Raw genomic sequence first — 24,690 nt, 5'->3', positions numbered from 1 at the left:
ATTCTAAAAAAATCAGGAGTTCCAATTCTTTTCATCATTATCATAATTAAATATAAATATAAAAGTGAGCTGTACATTGTTCTTTGTTTCGGGGGCAGCCGGGGAAAAGGGAAGCTAAGCCCTTCCAAGGTTTGCAGGAAGGCTCTCTAATGAGAGAGTCTTGAAGAGCTTGGTTATTGCTAACTATAAGGCAGCATTTCTCTGCTTCACAACTTGAAACGCACCTACGCACACGCACGCACCCCCACAAACCCACCCACCCACCCATCCATCCATCCATCCATCCATCCATCTTCTCTGTAAGGCCACTCAAATGCTCCCCTTTTCGCTGGCACTTTGGCATTGTGCTGCTTGCTTTGAGTCCCTCAGAAGGAGACGGGGTTGGGATGAACCCTCTTGGCCTTGCACCTGAGCAGGGATCAGAGGCAGTTTCCCCCCTCTTCCTCTTGGGGTGACAACCAGATGAACTGGCTTCTAAAGGAGCGTCTTTGCCATTTGGGAATTCCTTCATTACTCCTGGTCACAGTAACCACACACCCTGACACCACATTCCTCTCCAAATTACTGGTTTGTTGGGCTGGGTCGGGATGGATTATCTTCCCACACCCTGGCAGTCTAAGCTGATGCAAAGCGATCTGGATGCGGTATCACAACATTCGAAAATGGTGGCCTTTTAACATGGGTAATGAATGTGCTGGTGCTGGTGTACTTTGCCTTCCACGTGTGAATGGGTGTGAGTGTGGATGTCTGTATAAATCTTTGGATACATTTTGGAAGCTGTGTTTGGAGCCAGGACTGGCCCTTGGGTCAGCAAGTGCTGCTGCTGGGCTACATATTCCTCATAGTTTATGGAAGACAAACAGTCTTTATCGGAGACCTGGGCCGTGCAGACCCGGTCCCGTGGCTGGGTCCTATGTCCTGGAGTTGCAGCTGGAGGCGAACATGGCTTCTTCTTGGCTTGGCAAAGCCAGAGGACGATTGTCCCAAAGATGAAAACAGCTCCAGCCGGGATTCCAATGATCACGGGCCATGGTAGACTGCTGGCAGAAGAAGGAGCCATCGGGTGGCTGGGGGGCTTGGGATCTGCATGACATAAAGAACAAAAAAAAGGAAAAAAAAGAGGAGAGGAATTAGAACCAGGTCAGGAAATTTCAGAACAGCAAGCTGGGTTTGGCATCCACTACCCTGAATTATTTGACATATTTCTTTCAACCATTTCAAATCAGACACTGAAATGGAACTGAAGAACTTGGAAGAAGGACTGAGAAGCCAGACAGCTGAAATAGAATTATGTGATCTCATTATGCAGGACAGCAACTCAGCTTAGATGTGTCACCAGGTTTTTGTCATGGCCAGATTGTGCAGACAAAACTGCCAAAGGTTCTGGGGAGGTTGTGGAGACCCCAGGATGTGCAAAAGGTTTCACACACAAAGGGCTGTTTCATGTGTTCTGAACTCAAGAGAAACTGCCTGGGTTCAGAGAGTTTTGTTTCAAAGTCAGAACCAAACATGCTCCCTCTTACATGCAGACAGGGGTACTAAATCTACAATAGTGATTTTCTGCTTTGGGGTTGAGAAGGGAGGTGCCCTTACCCCTTTCTTTGCCTTACAGTTCTCATCACTAAATACACTCAAGGGTATTCCAAAAGTTTTGCATGTCACAACTATGCCTTTGGAATCCTACGGAGGAAAACCATCTGGTTGAGTTACTGAGAGCAAGGAAGAGGTGAGGAAAAGAGAGTTAAGTATGCTTCTCTTCTTTGGTCCAAACAATCCATCTTCAAGCTTCTTTTCACCAAAAGATGTGATTGTTCAAGGTCAGTGGCAGGTGCTTGCATATAATGTGTAGTTCGTCCCTAGAGCCTTTGCCTCCAGTCAGAGCAGAAGCAGAATCCAATGTTACCAGGTTTGTATATACAATCCATCTTCCCTTCCGCTCATATGTCATGCCCCCATGTATGGGGTTTTACATGAACTTCTTGGAGGGGAGGGAAATTTCTCTATATTTATGCAGTGTCCCCACAGGTGGGTAGCCAGAGGTTCAAACCCTTTGCCAAGAATTGATCCAAGGATATTGATAGCTCCTAAAGCTGATGCACCGTATATAGTCACTTGAAGTGTGAAGGTTCATGAGTTCAATTTCTGGTAGAGGTTTGAACCCCACAGAAGAACATCTGGCTACCCACCTCTGAGGAGTCCCAGTAAGGATGAACTGGTCATGTGGTGCCTCCTGGTGGTCACTGTAATGGAGCATCCATTGCTAAAACCTTCCAAATGACCTTCTTTGGTCTGGGTAGAAGGCTAAACAATTTTGAGGACAACAAACTTAATTTCCACTCCTAAACATTGCTTTTTCCAGGTTTTGAATAAAAGCAATGCCTTTGTTTTCACATACCAAGCTCATGGGACAGATCTAGGATCAGATCTGTTCCACTAACAAGAGCCATTTTTACAGTAATGCTTTTAAGTTCTGAAATTTAGGAGGGCTGCTTTATTATCACAGATTCCTGTTACCGGAAACAAAATTGAAATGCGGGAGACAAAAAGCCAACTAAGAGACATAAGAGAATGGCATAAGAAAATAAGCAAGGCCTTAACTTCTCTCACTTACTCTTCCATTTCTGGCAATTTTGTGTTTTAAGGCACTAAGATATGCTATTCCGTTCCGTTCCATTATTTCTACTGTAAACTTTTTTTTAACCTGTTCAATCGTGTCCGATTTTCAGTGACTGTCTGGACACATCCCTGCAGTTTTCTTGGCAAGGTTTTTCCAAAGTGGTTTGCCATTGCCTCCTTCCTAGAGCTGAGAGAAAGTGACTGGCCCAAGGTCACCCAGCTGGCTTTGTGCCCAAGGCAGGACTAGAACTCACCGTCTCCCAGTTTCTAGCCTGTTGCCTTAACCACTAGACCAAACTGTAGTCTACTGAAGGGTGAAATACTAGGGATGTCAAAGAAATCCAGACAGATATTAATCTCTGGGGCCAATACGGGGATTGAAGCCCAAGGCAATTAAAGTACAAAGTCTGCAAATTTTAGCTTGAAATTAGTTTTAAAATGTGTGTATTTCAAATGCAAAAAGGCATACATTTCAGACAGCTATTTAAGCATATATTTTAAAAAGTTGCATGCAAAACTGATAATGACTGGGCATGCCAACCCATACATAGTTCCCTTTTTAAGCTGCACCACAAGTAGATGCTGACATGGACCAGATTTAGCTTGATCTGCTCACCGCAAATGTTGATGAGTTTCTAATTTCTGTTCTGCAGAAGACGAATAATTACCTTCCATTTTCCAGTCTAAGTTTTTTGTAAGAAGCATCTTTCGGAATAATTGTGGTACCTGAAAACTGTTGTTCTCCACGTTAGCTAGTGGAAATGTTAGCCAGTGTTAGTTTGAGTGAAGTTGATTGGATACGGGTGATACAGGCTCAGAGCACAAAATCCAGTTACAAAGGCCATGGCCATAAAGTTAGGAAAACGAAATTAACAAATAAACACATCGAAGAAAGACTGAATGGTTAATAGATTGAAACGAACATCTCACCTGGCAACACGGTGAGAAATGCACTTCGGAAGCTGTATCCCATAGTGTTTGCACCTAGGCAGATGTACATGCCAGCATCCTCTTCCTTGGCTCGCGTGATCATAAGTTTGTTCAGATAGGAGCCATCAGGACGAGACCAAACGTCCCCGGTGGGCAGTACTACAAACTTCTGCCCGCCGACATCAATGGTGGAATTGTATCTGTTCTCTGTGCCATACTCCACTCTCTTGAGCCACTGGATCACAGGTTTCACATCACTCCTCACCTTACACTGGAATGAGGTTGTTCCTCCGTAGTCTACGGTTGTGTTCACAGGGTGTGTTCCAGTAAGAATTGGCTTGGATCGTGTTCTCTCTAGAAACAAGTACCAGCAATCACTTTCTCTTCCTTATGGGTTGTCTAAACCTGCCATGTGAGGGAGCATTTAGTCCTTCTCTCAGTGCTAAAGAAATCAGATCCATCCAGAAATTAAGTTTCAGAAGAATCCACAAAGTTTGTTAACCTTCTGTAGGAACTGTAATCAATCCATCAATTAATTGATTGAATTAATTCAGTCCTTTCTAAATTAGAAGCTAGTATCGCTCAGTGGCTTTTTAACACATTACAAATGTTAACCAGCATCTGTATAACCAACCTCTCTTCCCTCCCCCTGTCCCATCAGTTTAACAACTCCATGCATCTGATGAAGGTTGCTGTGCTTCACAAAAGTTTAGGCCTCTTAATAAAAATACATTAGTCTGAAAAGGTCCCACTGACTCCTACTTCACAGCAATAATGATGGCAAATTCAAGTTGGATTTATATTTTGCTGGCAAAAGTGGTTCCATTTCCTATATCCTGTATCTGGTAGGACAATTCCCTCATGGACCATAGCTTTGCTGATCTTTGAAATGAAAGCTAAAAAAGATGTACCAATTTAACAAGGATTGCAGGGCCATTCTAGCAAAGAATGCAGATTGTAAGATGTGAGCCTGCCAATTGCATCAGAATGGTCGTGGAAATTGTGAGGATTAAAGCTGGAAAGAGCCACATTTTGACAGGCAGAGGAGCCAGACAACAGCCCAGGAGCTCAGACAGAATAGCCAGAACATTTGAGAATAAATCTCTTATGTATCCCTCTGGAAGTTGTTGTTTGTAATAACCTGTCAGTTCTTTTTAATAGCCAAAATCTGGCAATTTATGCCCGTTTCGCAAAGGTTAACAAAAAGATGCTATTTTTCTTTATCTTGATGAGAACCAAGAGAAATCGCAAGAGCAGAACTGTTACAAACACTGCCTGGTTTTGATGAAAGGAAAATGCTACATCATACGTGAAGCTGAGACTTGATTCATTTCCCTATTTCTGCTCCTGGTTTTAATGTAAACACATGTTTTTACTGCTCCACACAGCTGTATCTTTATCAGTCCCAGATGTCTGACAGGCTTGTATCATCTACTCTCAACAGGATTCCTCCACATGTGCTTTTCATTCACATTTTTATGTAACTGAAAAAGTTATCATTAACGGGCTGTTTCAAGTACTCTGATTGGATATTGGCTTGTGCGTAGAAAGTTTTTTTTTCCTCCCCAGCTTAGCCAGTGCAGTTCTGGGAACCCAGCACATCCCTCTTGACTTAGACTGGACTGGGGGGGCAGGGGGGGGCAAGGTAGCAGTTACTTAAGCACAGATCAGGAATGCCTGCAGGGGGATTTAAAAAATGCCAAAATGGCAGTCCTGCTTCTTTGTTACAAGCACTGCACATGCCACTTATGGCACCTGTAAAGAACAGAGGTGGTGCTTTGTCACATGGTCCCAGCTGACCTCTAGACTTTTTTTTCACCCTCTCCCCACACACACCCCTGCTCAGGACTGAGCAGCCATAATAGGTCCTGCTCTCCTGCTGCAGAGACACAACTGAAACTGACCAATCAACTGTGAAGGCTGTTGAGGTTCTAAGTCACTCCAAGTTCCTTGTGTGTCTTGGCTGGATCATTCAAATCTTTCGCATGTTTTTTTTCTGTTGAATTGCAGCCAGTTGAGGGCCCTCTGACAAATGTTTTAAATGAGCCTATTTCGTTCCAACCTTCTTCCCATTTTGTACATTATTGATTAAGCATGTATGCTGCCTCTTATCTTATCAATTGTTGACCCTCTTTCCACAGGCATACCTGATCAGAAAGCAAAGGCTTTGATATCTGTTATATTGTAATTCTGGCCCAAGAGACAGCTGTTTCTACAAAGCTTGCCCACCTTTTCATATCACGCAGTATCCACTATGCTATTTACATCTCAGAGTTGGGCAGAGTTTAAAATCATTGGTTCAGGTTGACTTCTGATCCCTCAACATGTTTCCTCAGAAGCAGCTCCCCTCCCCTGCAGATAAAATGGTATGAGTCTTGATGCCAGACAAATATGTCCAGGACCAGAGGTTTTGTCAGCCTGTTGGGCAAAACCCTTTCTTGCTCAGCTGTTGTTCAATACTTACGGATCACTTCAACTTTGTAGGTGGCGTTGATTTCCCCCATTCTGTTGAAAACACGACAGGTGTATTTCCCACTGTCCTCGGGCTTCAGGTTCTTCAAATTTAGCGTCCATCTCTTCCTTTTGTTCTCGCCAATCTCCTGCGACGTGAGAGGCTTGCTGTCTTTCAGCCAGCTGATGTCTGGCCGTGGGTTCCCACTGGCAACGCATTTCAGGCGGATTGAACTCCCCACCGGACGGGCTATCACACGTTGCCTCATCTTAGCAGGCTGAGTAAATCTTGGTCGAGCTGTCAAGGAGGGCATTGGGGAAAAGATTCACTAAGAAATATGCCGTAAGCAGAAAATCTAATAGTGAAGTTTTGTCTAGTCCTTAAGGCAACAGGCTAGAAACCAGGAGACTGAGAGTTCTAGTCCCACCTTAGGCATGGAAGCCAGCTGGGTGACCTTGGCCCAGTCCCTCTTGCTCTGCCCAACTCACCTCGCAGGGTTGTTGTTGTGGGGAAAATAGGAGGAGGAGGGAGTATTAGGTATGTTTGCCACCTTGAGTTATTTATAAAAATGATAAAGGCGGGATAGAAAATAAATAAATACCAGCCATTTGCCTACTGTATAACATGGGACAGAGTTTTAGAATACAAAGCCAACATCTTTCTATTATAGCTGAATATACATCACACAGTACACACATACACAAACCCCTTTCTTCTAATAGAAAAAACAGAAGGTTACACCAAACACTGCCTCGTATCTTCTGCTGTGTTGTTGTTGTGGTGGTGTACTATGATTTCCTCCTTATTACAAATTTCCTTCAAAAAATTATGGCCCAACTTCACCCAATTCCTTTTAGGGAAGGGAGAAATCTAGATCTTTTGCTTAAATGTAGTTGCACCTTTTGAATAAACTGCTGTTTAATATCCATGCTGAAATAAATTATCTTTATATGAATTTAAAAAGTTCAATAATATTAATTGGGCTTAACTTGATGAAAACGCCATGCAGGCCCAGCTTTATTAAAATAGATGAAATGAAGTTTTAACATGCAGCTGAACAGTTCTGTCTTCAGTAGTTTCACTCTAAGGAAATAAAATAAAAATGTCCATTGCCAACATTTCTTTACTTGCTGACTTTAAAACCAGCATCGAATAGCTATAACGTTGAAACATTAAAGGAATGTGATTTTAAAACAAAACAAAACACAAGGCTTACACAAATATTTGTAAATACAGTGGTTCTTGGTCGATACCTATATTTCTAAATTCTACAAGAAAATGGACATAAATAATTTGCTTCATTGTACCTATAAATGAACACAGCTTAAATAAAGGTATATTGGGGATATTAAATGTATGGGTTAAAAATATTAAAATGTTATCTACAGATTTGAGATTAAGGTTGATTCATCCAAAATTGTATTTAGGCATATATTGGACTCCCCAAAGAAACAACATATTTGAAAGGATGGACAGCAGATTTTTTTATGCTGGAAGTGTAGAATTTTGAGGGCTCACTGATCTATATGATATGTATCTTTTTGGGATGGTGTATTAATGTATATAAGCAGCTTTACAGGAAAATCTCTAAATGTTAAAGGTGTTAATCTATTGTTGAATTATATACCAAGCTTTGGAGTTTGACTGTTTATCAGAAATTGTAGTTTTATTGAGCATGGGGGTTGGCTAAAAGAATTGTATTAAGAAATCGGAAAAGTGATATTATTCCAGATGTCAAGGAACGGTTGTCGGAAATGTGTGATCTATCTGTTTTAGAAAAGGCAATTATTTTCTACTAATCAAAGAATGCAGCCATATGTGTTACTATGGCAGAGATTCAATGATATCTTACAATCTTATCTTCTATTGTTCATATTATAGAAATGAATTTATTGGTAAACCAGTGGCTATCGATAAGCATAAAATATAAGATAGGTATTTTTTTTCTTTTCCTCCCTAGTTGGCATTTTTAGTTTGTACTTTTAATTTTTTTTTAAAATTATCTTTTTCTTTAAGGCTAAATATTGTTTTGTTAAAAAAAAATAATGAATGAATGAATGAATGAATGAATGAATGAATGAATGAATAGACATTAAATGTGTGAGTACATGTGACAAAAAATATTCACTCATTGGAAATATTCCCAAAAGGTATTAAGCGATTTAGAGAGAAATTGTATATATTTGGAAATAGGTTCCCCTGAGATCTGTGGCATCTGTGGGAAACTGCAGTGTCACCAAGATGAGTCACAGTGACATCATCAGGTAAAAGCCATGATTATGTACCTGCATCACAATGTCTGATGCAAGTAGGCAAGTTGTGGCATTTATGTGACATCATTGTCCATCCCTGTAGACCTCCTTGAGTACACTCTATGAGTTCTGCCATCTTTTATATGCATTTAGCCTCACATGAACACAATGATCATTCTTGAACACAACAGGCCCTTTTTCTGAGTAGACAGACATAGAGTGATCCTTTAACAACAGACATTCTGTTCAAGAAGACCAAGTACTAGGCAATTAGCTTAGGCCTCAATGAATAAAGTACAACCTGACTCAAGTCATTGCTTTGAATTGTTGATCTGATTCATAAATTAACTTGATTCAGACGTTCAAGCTGAATCAGAAAAAAGCAATTTCTGGGCCATCAATCTGTAGACATCCAATCCAACAATACAGATCAACTCTCCAGTTCAGAAGGTCAATGTGTTTCACAGATCCAATCAAATGAAAAAAAAATGTGCCTTATTCCAAAACTGCTGTATCTTTCCTGTAACTTGGCAGGTTTCTTACCAAATGACAGCCCTATAAGATCTACGAGCAATAACCAGGATTAGGGAACATTTTTTTTAAAAAAGCTTCAGAAGATTCCAGTCTCTTAGATATGAAATTTGGCAAGCTTTATCCTTGCAGAAGGTGCCTACATCTATCATCTATTTCTGTCCAAAGGATGGTAGGGAAGCAAATGGTATTCAGTAGATCCTAGATTTTCTTTCTCAAGAGGGCCAAATTTAAATTCTTCCTATTTTGGAGGCAAAGAATAATTTTTATTCAATGCAGCGGACAGAAGATTAGCCCATGTTGGTCCAGTGTTCTACCACTTTCCACTTCTCAGCATCTGTTAGCTGGAGTGACTGTTTCATTCATTTAACAGTAAGGCCATCTGTGTCTCCAGTCTTCCAAGCAACCCTTATGATCTTGTTCTGTCAGGTTTCTAGCCTGTTCACTGAGCTGAGATGGCTTGGATTATTTTGAAGAAAACAAGGGAAATCCATCTGTATTGGATTTATTAAACCTATCATCATCTTTCAGCATGGCGGGCCATGTTATCTCACTGTGGTACTTGTAGAAGCTATTTTCCCTAAGTGGCACCACAGATTGTGATGATGGAGGATCATCTCAGATTGTGATGTTGGAACTGATCTGCAGGAGGCCATTAAGAGAGATGGTTTGATATGCTGGAGTTAAGGTGTCAACTATATGGTGATGGCTGTTTTCATCAGGTTCAAGAGCAGCAGCCTCATCTCAGCCCCACTGTCTGACAGCTGTGATGGGCCAGATAAGAGCAATTCTTCTGGATGAAAAAAGATGGAATTAATGGAGGGGTCTAAGATTTGGAGGAGAAAAAGAAATGCAGAACTATCTTTAGGCCCTGTCCTAGATCTCAAAAGAAACGGTAGACAAGAATCACCACTAGTCAAGGAGTTTGAACTGAAGCAACTATTGAATTTGCTTTTGAAACCTGTACTGTGTAATTATTTTGACCTTTAAAAGTTACATATTTATTACAGTATATGCTTTGATAGCCTAAGAGCCTTTTCAACACCTGTGCAAGTTGCTATAAAGGTAGGAGTTGGAGCTAAAAGTAGAAAGGTCAGAAGGAAATTAACATGTAAAATAAATGCAACTTGCATTTGTCACTACTGCTTACAATTACAAAGGGCAGATATGTCTGCCAATTTAGAACAATGCTTTATGTATCCAATGATAATAATTAACTGAAATAGTTACCAAATGAAACTTAGTTTTGAATATAACTTGAACCAAGCAAATTAAATTTTAGGAGGTTACTTTCTCATGCACAGATATATCTTCAAGCTATAGCCTGCATGGATATGATATCTTAAAGTTATAGAAAAGCAGGGAACTTTCATCACATTCTAAACAATTTAGTCTTCCATATTACATCTATACACTTCAGCAATCCTATATGTTTTGTTAGAAAACCTAACCTTCAATTCAAGCTTGAAGACCTAGATTTATCTGCTAATATTCCTCTAGGAAGGAGGCAATGGCAAACCACTTCTGAAGAACTTGCCAAGAAAACTTCAGGGACTTGTCCAGGCAGTCTCCGAGAATTGGACACAATTGAATGAACCAAAAGAAAAAAAAATCCCCAAGTAACTACACCGTGCAATTTGCTCACCTGGACAATACTTATATTGATGTCAGTTAATTACTCCTATGCATCTATGCATGTTAGCCAACACAACTGAGAACAACTGTAAAACTCCTGAAGAGGTGCCTCAGAAGACTTCTTCCTTTTAAGCCCCCCTTAAGGAAACTATCCAAGATAATGCAAGAAACTGTAATGGTCCGAAGTCTCAGTTTATTACCTTTAATAACTGAGATGCAGTGAAGTATCTCTGTATTGTCTATCTCCCAAGCAGTGTTTTTCAGCAAAATGGGCTGAAATGCTTGGAATAAATAGATGAATAAATTATTTTGGAATTAATGCAATGATTGACAGTGCAAAGGGCTCAGAGGGCTGCTGTCATGAGTGCCGTTGAGCTAAAGTCATCAGCGCCATCTCCCCTTGGGGTTGGAGCTGAGGCTCGGGTCGGGTGGGGTGGGCGTCCATGGCTCCGGGAGTCCGCGGTGCCTCTGGCCTTGGTCGGTCCTCCTCTGTCTCTTGCCGCGCGGCTCGCCCTCCTTGCCCGCGCCGCTCCGGCCTCATCTTGCTGGTCTTCTCGCCGTCTACTCCTCCCGCGGCTCGTTGTCGTCCGGTGGGGCTCGGCGAGGCTGAGTTTATGACTCTCAGCTTTATGTCATGCGCTGCCTACCTCTGAATAACACTCAGACACTGGTTCGCGGATCAGGCTCTGGTTTATTTGCAGGGCAGGTACAGCGTTGGTAGAAAAAAGCTGAGAGTGACAGGAGCGCGCCGGTGCGGGGTTTAAATACCCCGCGCCGGTCAGCGCCCCCTTGCTCACGGTCACGTCACCCCCCTTTGTCCAATACGTTGCCCTGCCGGTGGGTGAGGGTTTCCGGGATCGCCCATCATCAGGTTTCCCATTCCTCTGCTGATTGCTTTCAGCTGGGCGATCCCCGTTGTATTGCCGCTGATGGCTTGGGTGTGCTCCGTGATCCGTTTAGCTATTGTTTGTTGGCCGTTAGTCGTTGTGGGTTGATGGCCACTTATCTTGTACCCCTTCACCTATTTCCTTGCCATTGTCATGTGTGCCATTGCGCTGATGACTTTAGCTCAACGGCACTCATGACAGCTGCTGAGTTTTTCCTAGATAGAGTGGCCTGGCAAATACCGTCTGCAAATGGGTGATTGCATTCAGAGCATTTGCAAGCAATGGGTTGGCAGATTTGGCCTATCTTGGCCCTCAGATAACTGTGTAAGACTGATGCTCCTTCCCCAGAAACAATGTGGAAGTGGGAAAGGATACATGTACCTCTCACTGTGTGAGTCGGTTTTAAAGCAGAGACTTTTACTCTTAGCTCACCCCCATTCCCCTCCTGATCAGCTCATCCCAATCTTCTCACACACTGACCTCATATTTCAGATGCATTCAAGGGGGAATCCAGCTCAACGTCTCCCTCTGTTATAGCGTGCACCCAGAAACGCTTTGAGCCCAAGCGAGAACAAATGCCCCATCTCCACCCCACCCCAACATTCTGGGTGTCAGCCACATCAGGAGATTTTATTTCAATCTCTTCTTATGCTTTGCACAGAAATGCTTTGCTCTTTGCTCAGGGGCTTTCATGTGTAACCTAATGAACAACTTAGTGGACAGCTGGAGCGACAAGTGTGACATCCTACCTCTTTCTATAGGGATTGGTGTGCAAAAGGGTAGGTCTTCCCCTGATGATCTTGAAAGGGGAGGCAGCAGAAACACTCCACTCCAAGACGGTTTGTCAGAACCCTGCAGTGTTTCAGCGTCCATCAATTTGCCAGCTCATGTGACCTCTGAATACCAGCACCCAGATTTGCAGCACGTGCATTTACAAAAGTAAAAATCCAGTCTACATTAAATAATCTTATTAGAAGACTGCAATTAAGATTGCTGAATTATAAAGGATATAACCACAGGGAGACAGTCAAGAGGAGCTTCTAAAGCAGTGTTTCTCAAACTTGGCAACTTTAAGATGTGTGGCCTTCAACTCCTAGAATCCCCCAGCCAGCATTGCCAGCTGGAGAATTCTAAGAGTTGAAGTCCACACATCTTCAGGCAGGCCCCATTTTTGAAGCATCCTATATGGATGACCTCAAAAATCTGCAGAAAATGATGTCAGGAAAAGAACTGGCAATCAGATTCCATGAACAGCCTCACTTGTTTTACACTCACAACTGATCCCTGTTGATTTCCTGTGAAAGAATCTGCTATCCCATTTAACATCCAAAGTTGAACAAAATGAGCTTCATGCCAAAGGGAATTTCTGAAGCAGACAGACTGCTTGCCCCACTATTAAGACTTAACATGTGTCTGTGACACTGTTTAGCATGAAGATTAATCAAAAGCATTTATTTATATTGTAGTTATTTCTTTACTCATATAAAAAGGCATGTATTCCCATCCTTAAAATAGACACATACTAAATTTAGCATCTTACTGAAATTAAGGTAATTAGATCCCAGGACAGGTAAACCAATGAATCATATTCTTCAGATCTAATTACTGGTCAGGAAACAAGTTAGCTAGCCCAAAGCCAGCAACAATGACATCTTCAACAGGTAAAAACTCACCTGACGTCATTGGGCAAGATAATCCAAAATTTTGGTACAGCCTCTGAGAAAGCCCTATCTCACTAACTTGACCATGCCTTCGTCATAACTAGCCAGTCTGCATCCTACACAATAATTTCTAATGCTACTTTCCTTTCATATAAAATGACTATAATTTTCACATAATCATTACTCCAGAATCACAACCCACATAATCATAATCCATTCAGAAATGAATCTATAAGAATAAATACGGTTAGCACAAGAACATTAAGAGCCCCTTAATTTTCTGCTCCCAGTATATCATCCATCTCCCTTATTATTAACCCATTGCCTCGGCAGCTGGTAGCCTGTAATCAACCTTGCTGCTAATGTAATGCCAAGTGGGGGAAAATCTTGGTAATGCTTGGACAAGAGACCAACAAATCCGAAGACAATAAACTAGACTAGAAACTGGAAAAGACATCTTGGTAGAAGGCGATGGCAAAACATTTCTGTACTGTTGCCAAGAAAACTATATGTCCATGTCTATGAAGTCACAAGAAAATGAAGTAGTAAATTCTCTCAAAGGAGAATTTACTACTACATCTGAATGTAGTGATCTTCAGCAAAAGTGGTCTACAGCACACATGGAGTGTTGGATTTGAACTGGGAAAACCCAATTTGAAAAATTTCATCGCAAATTTTTGAAAGTCTGTGAGATACTGTAGATGTGTGCCTTCTCAAAAACTCTCAGTGCTATCCTACCATGTCAGGCTCCTGTGAGACTAAATTAAGTTAATCATCCATTTATGTGCGTCCCACACAGACCTTTTGGTAGGCTGGAACGCAAGCAAGCAAGCCGACTCCTACTTCTGAATGGATATAAAAGGTCTCAGGTTTCCTTTTGCTCCATAAGAACGGAACACAAGCTTTTCTTGCTCCTGTGAGAAGAAGCATAGTTCAGCAGTGCCCTCTGAGCTCCCTCTGTCTTCCTTTCTCTCTCAAGCACTTAGTTTAGTCATTGTCTCTCTCACTGACACATAAGAATCAGGAGGTAAAGCTATACCTCTGAAGCTGCCTTCTTTCCTTTCTTTCTCTCTTTGAAATAGGCTAAGCGATTACCATTGAAAGCTGGTCTCCATTCTTTGGTGTGATACACTGAAACCAGATCTCCACTTAAACAGTTGTGAAATCTCTCTCTCTTAATAATAAAAAAGGAGGTAAGAAATGAGGGGAAAGAAAGCACAGGGAAGGAGGGAGGGAGGGAGGGAGGGAGGGAAGGAAGGAAGGAAGGAAGGAAGGAAGGAAGAAAGGAAGGAAGAAAGGAAGAAAGGAAGAAAGGAAGAAAGGAAGAAAGGAAGAGAAAGAAAGAAAGAAAAGCATTTGCAGGGGAGGGGGTCTGTTTTCAGCAAATGCCTGTTCCTCCATTTATGCCTTCTATTAAAGCTTTGCCAGATCATCTGAAAATTAAGAGGGACTCTGGTACAAAGCACCTCTGTTGGTTCTTGGCTGAGGAGTTCCCTTACATGTCCTCAGGAGCTTGCTTTGTGAATATAGACAGCTTACGTAAGTAATATCAACTGTGCCTTATACCAAGGCTTGGAAAAATGTAAGGCAGCCAAGGGAGCGTGTGCTAACTTTGCTCACTGCAACGCACATAAAAAGAGGTGGAGCTTTGGTCATGTGGTCACAGTTGCTTTTAAAAAAAACAATCTGCTTGGGCTTCTGCAAGCAAAGTGGGCAAGGGGCAGTTTCTGACCCACAAAATTTGAGAAGCCCTGGTGATACGCAGATTAGAATTTAACCATTAAAAGTAAGTGGCCATATTCAATTCCTTGCCCTACCCGACCTCCAATGGCGTCATTTTTTTCCTTCATGGGGAATGGCTCACCCAACTTTATTTATTATTTTGGGGTGCTGCAACACCATCATGTTTGAGAATTCCTACATTACGAAAGTGTTTTGGGGTTTCCCTTAATTTTTTTCCATAAATTCTTTTGGAACATCAGAAAAACTCAAATGAATCTGGTGCTCCTTCTTTCTTCTGGGTAAATGCCCCATTTTGGTGTCTACAAGCATGGGAAGATTCAGTTTAAATATAGACAGAAGGAGACTGCAGTTGCGTTCTGATTGAATGTTGGTCATTTTACTTCTGGACTTGAAATATTTTATAAGAAAAATATCATTTTAAGCAGGGAATGTGAATGTGTTTATGTGCATGTCTGCCGGTTATACTAGACAGCTTCAGAAGCAGAGAGAGAATAGGGATTTTTAAAAGTCTCATCCACTCTGGATTACTTCTCAATCAAAAACCTCCTTTAGTTGGATTTTTTTTTGGAGGTCCCATAAGAGATGGACTAAACACCAGTTTCCTTGCACCAGATTCAGACACAATCCTGTTGTCTAAAATGACAGAGTGAAGTCTTAGACTGAGATCCCCAGTTATGCAGGAAGGACACACTAGGGACAGTGAAGGTCTGAAGGAATCAGGACTCTCTTCTTCATTTGTAGGAACCATCACTGGCAGGAGATACATAAATCAATCACCACCATAGCCTGGTGGGACCCATAATCTCTGATTAGTGAGCCGATTCATAGATGACTGGCTTAATTAGTTAACAAGAATAAAAGATGTACTGTAGTCCGCTTAAGTAGCTACAAGAGACATGATGTAACAGCTCAGTTCATTTTAGAAGGTTAACCTCATGAGAAGCCAAGAAGGCTAGGCTATAAAAAGGATGCAGCACATTAACAAAGCATGCCACATGGATTCGATAATGAGCCATTAATTTCCTGCATTAAGGGAGCCGTTCAGACTAAAGGAAGGTAACACGCTGAAAAGAAGAGGTAGTATTGCGCATTTTTACTTCTTTGAGCAACAAAATAATTTTGGTGCTTATCTACACTATTACTGCTATGCCCACCAAACAATTCACACAATTCTTGGTTTCATGAAACCCATGGTTTAACTTAAAATTGCTGTTCTGAAGGTTTGCTGAAAAGCACGCAAGGTATATGCAAAAGAAACTTGAGGAAGTTCACTTTGAGTATGGCTTCTCAGTCTTCAGCAGCAGAGAGAGTCTGTGGAGAAATTCAGTCAATCTTCCTGTTTCATGAATGCCCCAGATTTCTTTGCACATATCTGGTCACTGCCCTGCGCAGCCAATGGTTTGTTTAGTTCAAGCTTCTTAAGCAGGCATTCTCACACATACAGGAACAGAGGCAAACTGGTGTTAAAATGCCACAAAAATACAGTTGCTCTGACTCAGGAAGATGAAGGTATCCCAAGAATGCCAAACTTCTGCATTGAGAATGTGAAATACATCAATACAGATACAGCAGAAGATATACGGCATACCTAGCACACAGTCTTTCCCTCACAGTAACAGACAGAGCAACTACCTAAGGATGCAAGGAATTCAGCTAGCTTCCCTCCATCTCTGGGAAAGCACCACAGAAGGAAGGACATGGGAAGTCATCTGCAAGGAGGTGACAGGCAGGCTGAACTCAGCCCATGGGCTGGTGGGTCCTCATCCCGGCACAGGCAAAATCCCAGTTCATCGGGCTCTTTCATGCTCAACAGTGGCAGAGCTGGTAAAAGGCAAAACATCCATGCTTACCCCAGAGCTTCCCAGAATGATCTTCTGATTCACTGTTAGGATTTTCAGGTCCCGAACTCTCCCTTCCTGAGCTGGCATCATCTGAAAAAGAAGGAAGGAAGGAAGGAAGGAAGGAAGGAAGGAAGGAAGGAAGGAAGGAAGGAAGGAAGGAAGGAAGGAAGGAAGGAAGGAAGGGAAGCCGTGGAGAGAGAGGGGGGAGGGAGGGAGGAAGGAAGGAAGGAAAGGGATGGAAAGGAAGGGAGGGAGGGAGGGGAGGGGAGGGGAGGGGAGGTGGAAAGAAAGGGAGGGAGGGGAGGGGAGGGGAAAGAAGGAAGGAAGGAAGGGGAAGGAAAGGAGGGAGGGAGAAAGGGGAGGATGCCGAGGGGAGGGAGGAAGGAAGATATATTAGTTTTTAAAACTTCGTAAAGTAGTGTTTGGGGCCAGTAATAAGAACATATTTTATTCCATTCCAACAGAGTTAATATGTTCCTTGCCTGTGCAGTTTATTTCCTGTTTTATTTTTGTTTTTTATTTTTCAGCTGGCTTCTAACATGATGGGAGATTAATTAATGCTTCCATTAATAGCAAACTGAAGCCCTTTTGTTTATGTTTGTGGCTTCGTGTTCCCAGGGAGAAGATGGAACTGTTTTACACTCCTTACAAACGATGGCATAAATCAAAATTACAGCAGAAAAGGTAATAGAAACTTCTGGGAATCAGTCATACTTCTCCACTTTAAAAAAAAAGTCAAGGAATTGAAAAAGTTGTTTATTTTGAAACAAATATTGCCACTTTACAGATGTTTGCTTATTTGGGTTAAGGATGGGTCAAAATGGAACCATTGCAGCAGAGCAACGAAGGGAAATGAAGCATTAGTAATGAATGTCACTTAAGGAATGACGGATAAGTACAACACCAGGGTGGGACCGCAGATGTATGGCTGGACTGCAAAGAGAGGCCCAAATTCAGGTAATCTCAAGCCCACCCTTGCCTAATCTACTTCACAGAGTTTCAGAGAGCTACTTGCTAAAATAAAATGGGGAACGGATTCTACCGTCTTGAGCTCCCTAAAGGAAACAACAAGAGACCCATACATTAAGTTTTGCTTTCCTATTCCGTACCTCTTTCCCCTCCTGGTTCCAAATTAACCACATTTCTAAATTATGTTCTGAAACGGACCACTGAAAAATCTAGTACCAAAAAAGACCACTGTATTCCTTGTCTTGAGTGTTTGATGAAGAGGAGTCTCCATCCAACCTGGCACAGGACTGATATTTCTTCCTATAGGTAACTCCAGAAGTGTGGTTTCCTGGCCGCACTGATGTTCTCTGTTCAAATGCTAAGTTCCTTCTGAAAACTTGGTTTCTAGAATGCAAGCAGATGGTTTTCCTTCTTCTTTTGAAATACTCTTCAAGTTGTGCAAGAGCTTTGTCTCACTGTCCTGGCTGGGGCCTGCTTGCTTGTTTATTTATTTATTTGATTTCTATAGCCGCCCATCTCAACAAGTGACTCTGGGCAGCTTACAATCATAAAAACCATAAAACAGTTAAAATAATTAAAAACAATTGAACAGTACAAAATAAATATATATGGTCACCAAGTAAACAATGCATAGATGTTAGTATAGCCAAGAAATGGGGCCCTTTCCCCCCCCCAAATCTCTCTTATGAGCTACAAAGTAAAGTTGATATTAAAACTTATCCATCCATCCATCCATCCATCCATCTATCTATCTAAACTCCACCCACCCACCCATCTATACTGTTCATAATTCATGGGCTGCTGAGGCATATGTAAGACCTGGATTTCCATCTTACAGTGTATCTTTGTTGGACTCAACTGGTTCCTAGTCCAACAGTAAAAAGCCATATATTTCACTTGTTTGTAAAAAGTGCATACAAGTGTCTGCGCACAAGTTCTTCTTGCTTCTGGGAACTTTAACTATAGAAATTCTCAATTGCATTGAGAATTTCCTCTTATCCAATGTTACGCCTGTAAGGCCCCTTTTACAGACATTTCCTTGAGTTTCCAAACCTTGGTTTGGGATCTGTTCCCATTATGGCTTCTATATGAAAAAATAAAAGGTTGAGAAGTGGCAGAAATTTGCGTACAATAAATGAATATTAAAGCCATATCACCTATCATGGAAACAGCTATTTATTTTATTCAAAGTTAATCCATAGCCAATCATTCTGACATCTAGTAATTGAAATGCAGGACATGGTCCTATCCAAGCTTTAGCGTTCAAAATTCCAACAAAAGACAAACCGAGACATTGATGGATACAAGAGACAGTCGTGCTGCAGAAAGAGCATAGGACTTGAAATCTGGCTTCCAAACCCCAACTGGCCACAAAGCCCACGTGATGATCTTTGGCCCATCTTACCTCTTAGCTTATGCTATCTTACAGGATGCTTGCAAGGATAAAAGAAAAGGACTACGTTCTTCTGGAAGCAGCTTGAAGCAGAAGCTTTCAAAAGCAGCAATTACTATCAATGTGGATCCTATAATAAACATACCACAACATCTTCTTCTTAGGAGTAACTGACAAAAGATGCTTCAGTGCACCACAGCATCAAATTTCAGCTTCCTACCCAGGACATATCTGGACTGTAGTTTGTAGCAAAAGGACACATGGTAATAACATGGGAAATGATGCTTATGAATTTAGAGCCAAGCCCTAATTTTTTTACAGGGATTGCTATCGAACCGATGCTAAATGCTCTCAGACTTCCTTGCACATTTTCAGCAGAGGGTTTGTCAATCACTACTTAATCCTCCACAGGCAGGTCTTTTAAGACTGGCCTCCCTTCCTTTGTCTACAGTCTCAAGTTACAGTGTGTCCACCAAGCATCCACACCCCCCACCTGAAATTCCACTCATGCACGCCACCTAATTGGCATTCTCAGCCATACTTGAGAGGTTGCCAAGCCTTTCATGTGAAGCTAAGTGCGGCAAATGCACCAGATCCTTTGAAGATGCATCTCTGCTTGTTACCCAGCCAATTCTTCAAACTGCATACAAGACTAGTGAAAACTCCACTCCTTGCATTCCCTCCCCCCAAAATATGAAGGGGAGTGGCTGAATTAAAGAGAGAGAGAGAGAGAGAAAGTAACTTCATCGGACTTTTAAAATGTCTTGACTGAGAAAACGCATCAGCCTCCCAAGGCCAAAGACATTAACTGTAGCAGACATAGATAGTGAAATAGAACAGCTGATCTTTCTTCCTCATTCAACAATAGCAAAAGAATGGGCAGGGTCTACTCTTGATCTTCATACTTCCTTTATGCATTGCAGTAAATACTAACTGCTCTATCAACCTCCTAAATTAATATCTGCTTACATTCACTTCCTAATTTTGCAATCCATATATATAAATAGGCATAGTATTCAGCTATTGATCACTGATAGAGCTATCATCCATTAGTCTAACGTCTTTTAAAGGCATCAATACAAGAGCTTAGCCTGCGTGCTAACTACCTATTGACTGAGTCCACACATTGCACTGAGGCATTCTTTGATTAATCATGGTTTATTGAGTTTATTGGTTTTTATACATTTATATTTATTAATTTTTTATCTTCCCTATCAGCACCGGCATGCCAAAGAATTAACCAGAAATTACAAGTCACCATGGTTGGTTTCACACAACACAAAAAGCCAAAACTCTCACTCTTTCCCTCATATCCCCTCACTAGTCATAATGTTATAAACTTCTGTCCTTGTTTTGGGTTGCTTCCACTGGGCTAGTTTCCTTTCTCCCAAGGAAATGCCAGCTGGCGGCTTGGATCATGCCCAGATCTGGTGTTTTTGCCACCCAATCCTATCCATACCACATTCACATTTCATTTGGTCTACACATTCAAGGCATCTTCATATCAGCTATACTTCTCTAGTCAGGCAAAAGAGTAGAGGTTATCTTTTTTCTTAATGACTGAGCTGACATATTGCATTGCTAAGCTAAATTGTGCCCGTTCCTCTTGGCTTAATGCAATGTATGCATCTAGTCCTTACAGTTCATTTTTCATTTGCCATTGTGTGTAAACTAGGCTACGGACTGTAGCTTAAATGGCCACAGATTACCAGTTTTAGGGTTCTGTTCTTGTTGTTGCTATTGCATCTTCTTTTCCCTTGTAGAAAATCTACTAGTAATTTGTTACTGCTTTTATGCTTTTTGTAGGGACGCGGTGGCGCTGCGGGTTAAACCGCTGAGCTGTCGATCGGAAGGTCGGCAGTTCGAAACCGCGCGGCGGGGTGAGCTCCCGTTGCTAGTCCCAGCTCCTGCTCACCTAGCAGTTCGAAAACATGCAAATGTGAGATTAATAGGTACCGCTTCGGCGGGAAGGTAACGGCGTTCCGAGTCGTCATGCTGGCCACATGACCCGGAAGTGTCTATGACAACGCCGGCTCCAAGGCTTAGAAATGGAGATGAGCACCGCCCCCTAGAGTCGGATTTGACTGGACTTTACGTCAAGGGAAACCTTTACCTTTACCTTATGCTTTTTAAATATCTTGTAAGCTTTTCTGAATTCTTTGAGGATGGGAAAATCAGAAGAGAAATAATTTTTGAAAATAGAGATGAGACAAGACCAGGAAATTTGATGTCTCTTTTGCCAATTCTAGGACCTAGCAGCAGAAAGGGGAAATAAATCTTACTGAATAATTAAAAGTGATCCCATGAAGATCAGTAAGAGGCAGAACATCCTGTCTGAAGAATCCTGCTACAAATGAATCTGTGCAAACGTGACAGAGACATGCTCTGTCTTGAGACAATGAAGAAGGAAATGGGTTTGCCAGCTCTCCCACCTATACTCATGGTGTTGTTGTTGTTTATTCGTTTAGTCACTTCCGACTCTTCGTGACTTCATGGACCAGCCCACGCCAGAGCTTCCTGTCGGCCGTCAACACCCCCAGCTCCCCCAGGGACAAGTCCGTCACCTCTAGAATATCATCCATCCACCTTGCCCTTGGTCGACCCCTCTTCCTCTTGCCCTCCACTCTCCCTAGCATCAGCATCTTCTCCAGGGTGTCCTGTCTTCTCATTATGCGGCCAAAGTATTTCAGTTTTGCCTTTAATATCGTTCCCTCAAGTGAGCGGTCTGGCTTTATTTCCTGGAGGATGGACTGGTTTGATCTTCTTGCAGTCCAAGGCACTCTCAGAATTTTCCTCCAACACCACAGTTCCAAAGCATCTATCTTCCTTCTCTCAGCCTTCCTTATGGTCCAGCTCTCACAGCCATATGTTAGTACGGGGAACACCATTGCTTTCCAAATGTCCACCACTCATGGTGGCAACAATTCCTGTAAATTCCTTACATAATTAGAAATAAGAAAAGCTGACAATCAGTGCAACAAATAGAATCTAGAATAAACATCCAGGACCTGGATCATTTGGACCTTCTCGTAGGATCTCCTTGGTCCTGATGTGAAGTATAGTGCCTAAACTGATGGGACTCCAGCAAGTTGTATCACGTAACACGTCCTGTTACAGTTTCTCTTCGGAATGTGAAGATGGGGGGAAAGTTGAGTAAGATTTTTTTGTCTTTTGCAATAAAAATAAATTTACTTTGAAAAAGAAAGCTAGGTTGATCCACAAGGTAACTTGCTGGAAAGTCTGGATGAAAGAGTATATCCTGCTTCTTTTGGAAGATGTAAGAATTATCAGGAAAAACACCTTGGTTTTCTGAGAGACCTTAGTTCTGACACTCACAAGAAGGGTTAGTTAACTGGTTAATCCAGTATCTGCAAGAGAAATGAAACCTCTTAAAAGATCTGAAAGTTGGTAAGCCAGAAACTTCTAATATATTTGCTGTAAGCAGGGAACGTCAAATGTCCAGACTTTGTATTTTACAGTACCAGACTAAGGTTCCTGATTTAAGCTTGCCTGGTAGAAAATCCAAAGTTCAGTGACTGCACTAAAGGACCTGAGGGCAAACTCCCCTCTCTTCCCATATTAAATGTATTTTGCTGTATGAATGGCTCCATTCATTCCAGTGGAGAGGACTGGGTGGTCCACTGACAAGAACCTTGGAAGGCAATCTCCGATGAATTTGTTTCCAGAGATCCTTGAAACATTGCCCTAGAGATCCATGTAGACCCTCCTCAGAAAGCAGAGTTACAACCCTAATCCCTCCCTAACAGACATTTCTATTCCAAACAGCAGAACAAATTCCACATGGGTGTAAAATATCTGGTCTTAAGTAAATCTAAATGAACATATTTACTAGGTATGTTTGAGCCTGGTTCAGAAAGAATTTGCATTTGACTTTCTGAGCCTGTTGTGCTTCAGCAAGGAGTGGTTTAAGCCAGTGGCAGGTTCCAATCAGGGCTCTGAACAATAGTCCAGTTTATTTAGCTAAAAATGTAACCACAGCATTTCTCTGTGGTCCGCAGCAGCATTTTTCTTTTGTAGAGCATTGAGGCTTATCATGGCCCTAACTCCCTACATCTGGTTTGGGAGCATTTGATGTCAGGGGTCCTGAAAGCTCCATTTCAGAGATGGACCAACTTTGCATAAATAAACTGAGTGACCTTTGAACAGAAGCCCAAGAGCTGAGCACACTTCAAAGCCAGTGGAGGAGGCTGAATGGAGAATGAAGCGATCATCAACCCCATCCATACATCATTATGCAGCTCAGAGGAGATCTCTTTGGAAGAACAAGGGACGAGAATGAATGAAGAAATGAATGAGAATGAAAGGGTGGGCAGAATGTGAGATAGGAGAGAAAGTGATGTGACCTGGCCAGGCTTGAAACATTATAGTGAGCATTTCATGCAAGGACAAAAGAAAGATGGAAGCAACTCCACTTTCAAGATCTCTTATCAAATTCCCAAGAAAACCCAGCTTCCAGTCCAGAGTCAGATTGTTTATAGGCAGTCACCATTAGACATACATTAAGCCAAGATTTTCAGAATCCTTAGGAGACAAAGGAACCTAAGAGAATATACCTCTCCAGTACATGCTTTTGAAAACTTGAACTTGTTTTAAATTTGCCTACACAAAAAAAACATGCACCTCTGTTTATGCAGCTGTCATTTTTAAAAATCTCTGCATCAATAGCTTATTTCAGAATATTCACAGAGACAAAAACATCCCTCTGCTGGAAGAAAGGTAAATGGCCTATATATCCAGAGTGAGGCAGAAATAAAGTGAATCATTCAACTAAGAAAGTCACTGAAGACAAACCAAGCTAACTGACTTCTCATTCTTGCTTTTTCTAAAGCCATTCAGAATAATACAACAAATGCTACAAACCAGTTTTTGGCACCTGATGGATCAGCTTCTTTTTACAAATTGAACAAAGCAAGTAATTGCCTATGCTTAGGATACTGATTAGCTAGCTATTATAAGATTGTGCTGGAGTTCAAAGGGACATAAAAAACAACCAGGTAACTGCCAATTAATGCATGATTGTTAAGTCAACGGAGGACAAAAAGAAAGCGTAATAAAGGCTAGAAATTCAAAAGGGTGAATTTAAATCATACAAACAGCTTTGGTACTTCTCTATCTTGGAGTTTAAAAATTGCAGTACAGTGGCAGCATTTCCCCCTTAAGGCAAGGAAGGACCAAAGCAGTAGGCGTCATTCTCTTAGGAAAATGATGGAATTTTATTTAACGTCCCATATCATAAGGATGGAGAAAGAACAAACTCTTGAACAATAGGTACAAAATACACCAGAGCAGTCAGGAGCTCTGCATTTCGGTAGATTGAAATGAAGTGGACAAGCTTCTCAAATCTTCTTCTAGTCACTGTGGTCAACCTGGGGAGTCCACAAGATGGTTAGGCTAATGGGCACATTTGGACCTTTTAAACATCCAGCATGAGCTCTTTCAGAAAATGGTCACCGTGGAGAGGCTTGCTGATTCACAAAACGGCTGTCAGGATTGCCACAGCTAATCACAAAGCATTTATCAGTCCTCAAACCTGATGAGGATATTCCTTGCTACCCCTTTCAACTCCCTTTCTGGATCCCATTAATCATCTCTCAAGCTTCGGTCCCTCCCAACTCTATGACTCTACTTTGGTCATTTTGAACGGGCCACTGGGCACATTTCCAAAGAAAGCACAGAGGAGCAGCTAACCATTTTGTTTCCTTTCTAAGAATGCCCGAGGAGCTGACGTTCAGCACGCCAGATTCCAGTTAATTTTTTAT

General features: G+C 41.7%; 1 protein-coding gene across 1 annotated transcript in view; it reads right to left on the bottom strand.

The window, feature by feature from the left end:
* Positions 1–262: 262 nt before the first annotated feature.
* FGFRL1 (fibroblast growth factor receptor like 1) overlaps positions 263–24,690 on the bottom strand; it is a 180,084-nt gene continuing 155,656 nt past the window's right edge. The window contains exons 4-7 of the mRNA XM_063304587.1: positions 16,558–16,638; positions 6,011–6,295; positions 3,547–3,900; positions 263–1,083 (exon numbers count right to left, since the gene is read on the bottom strand). Coding sequence (XP_063160657.1) covers positions 674–1,083; positions 3,547–3,900; positions 6,011–6,295; positions 16,558–16,638 — 1,130 coding nt within the window. The 3' untranslated portion in view covers positions 263–673. The remainder of the gene's footprint in view (positions 1,084–3,546; positions 3,901–6,010; positions 6,296–16,557; positions 16,639–24,690) is intronic.

Source organism: Candoia aspera, chromosome 5, assembly GCF_035149785.1.
Source record: "Candoia aspera isolate rCanAsp1 chromosome 5, rCanAsp1.hap2, whole genome shotgun sequence".
Taxonomy (NCBI): Eukaryota; Metazoa; Chordata; class Lepidosauria; order Squamata; family Boidae; genus Candoia; species Candoia aspera.
Note: the sequence above shows the minus strand (reverse complement) of the source record. Positions and strands in the feature narration are given on the sequence as shown.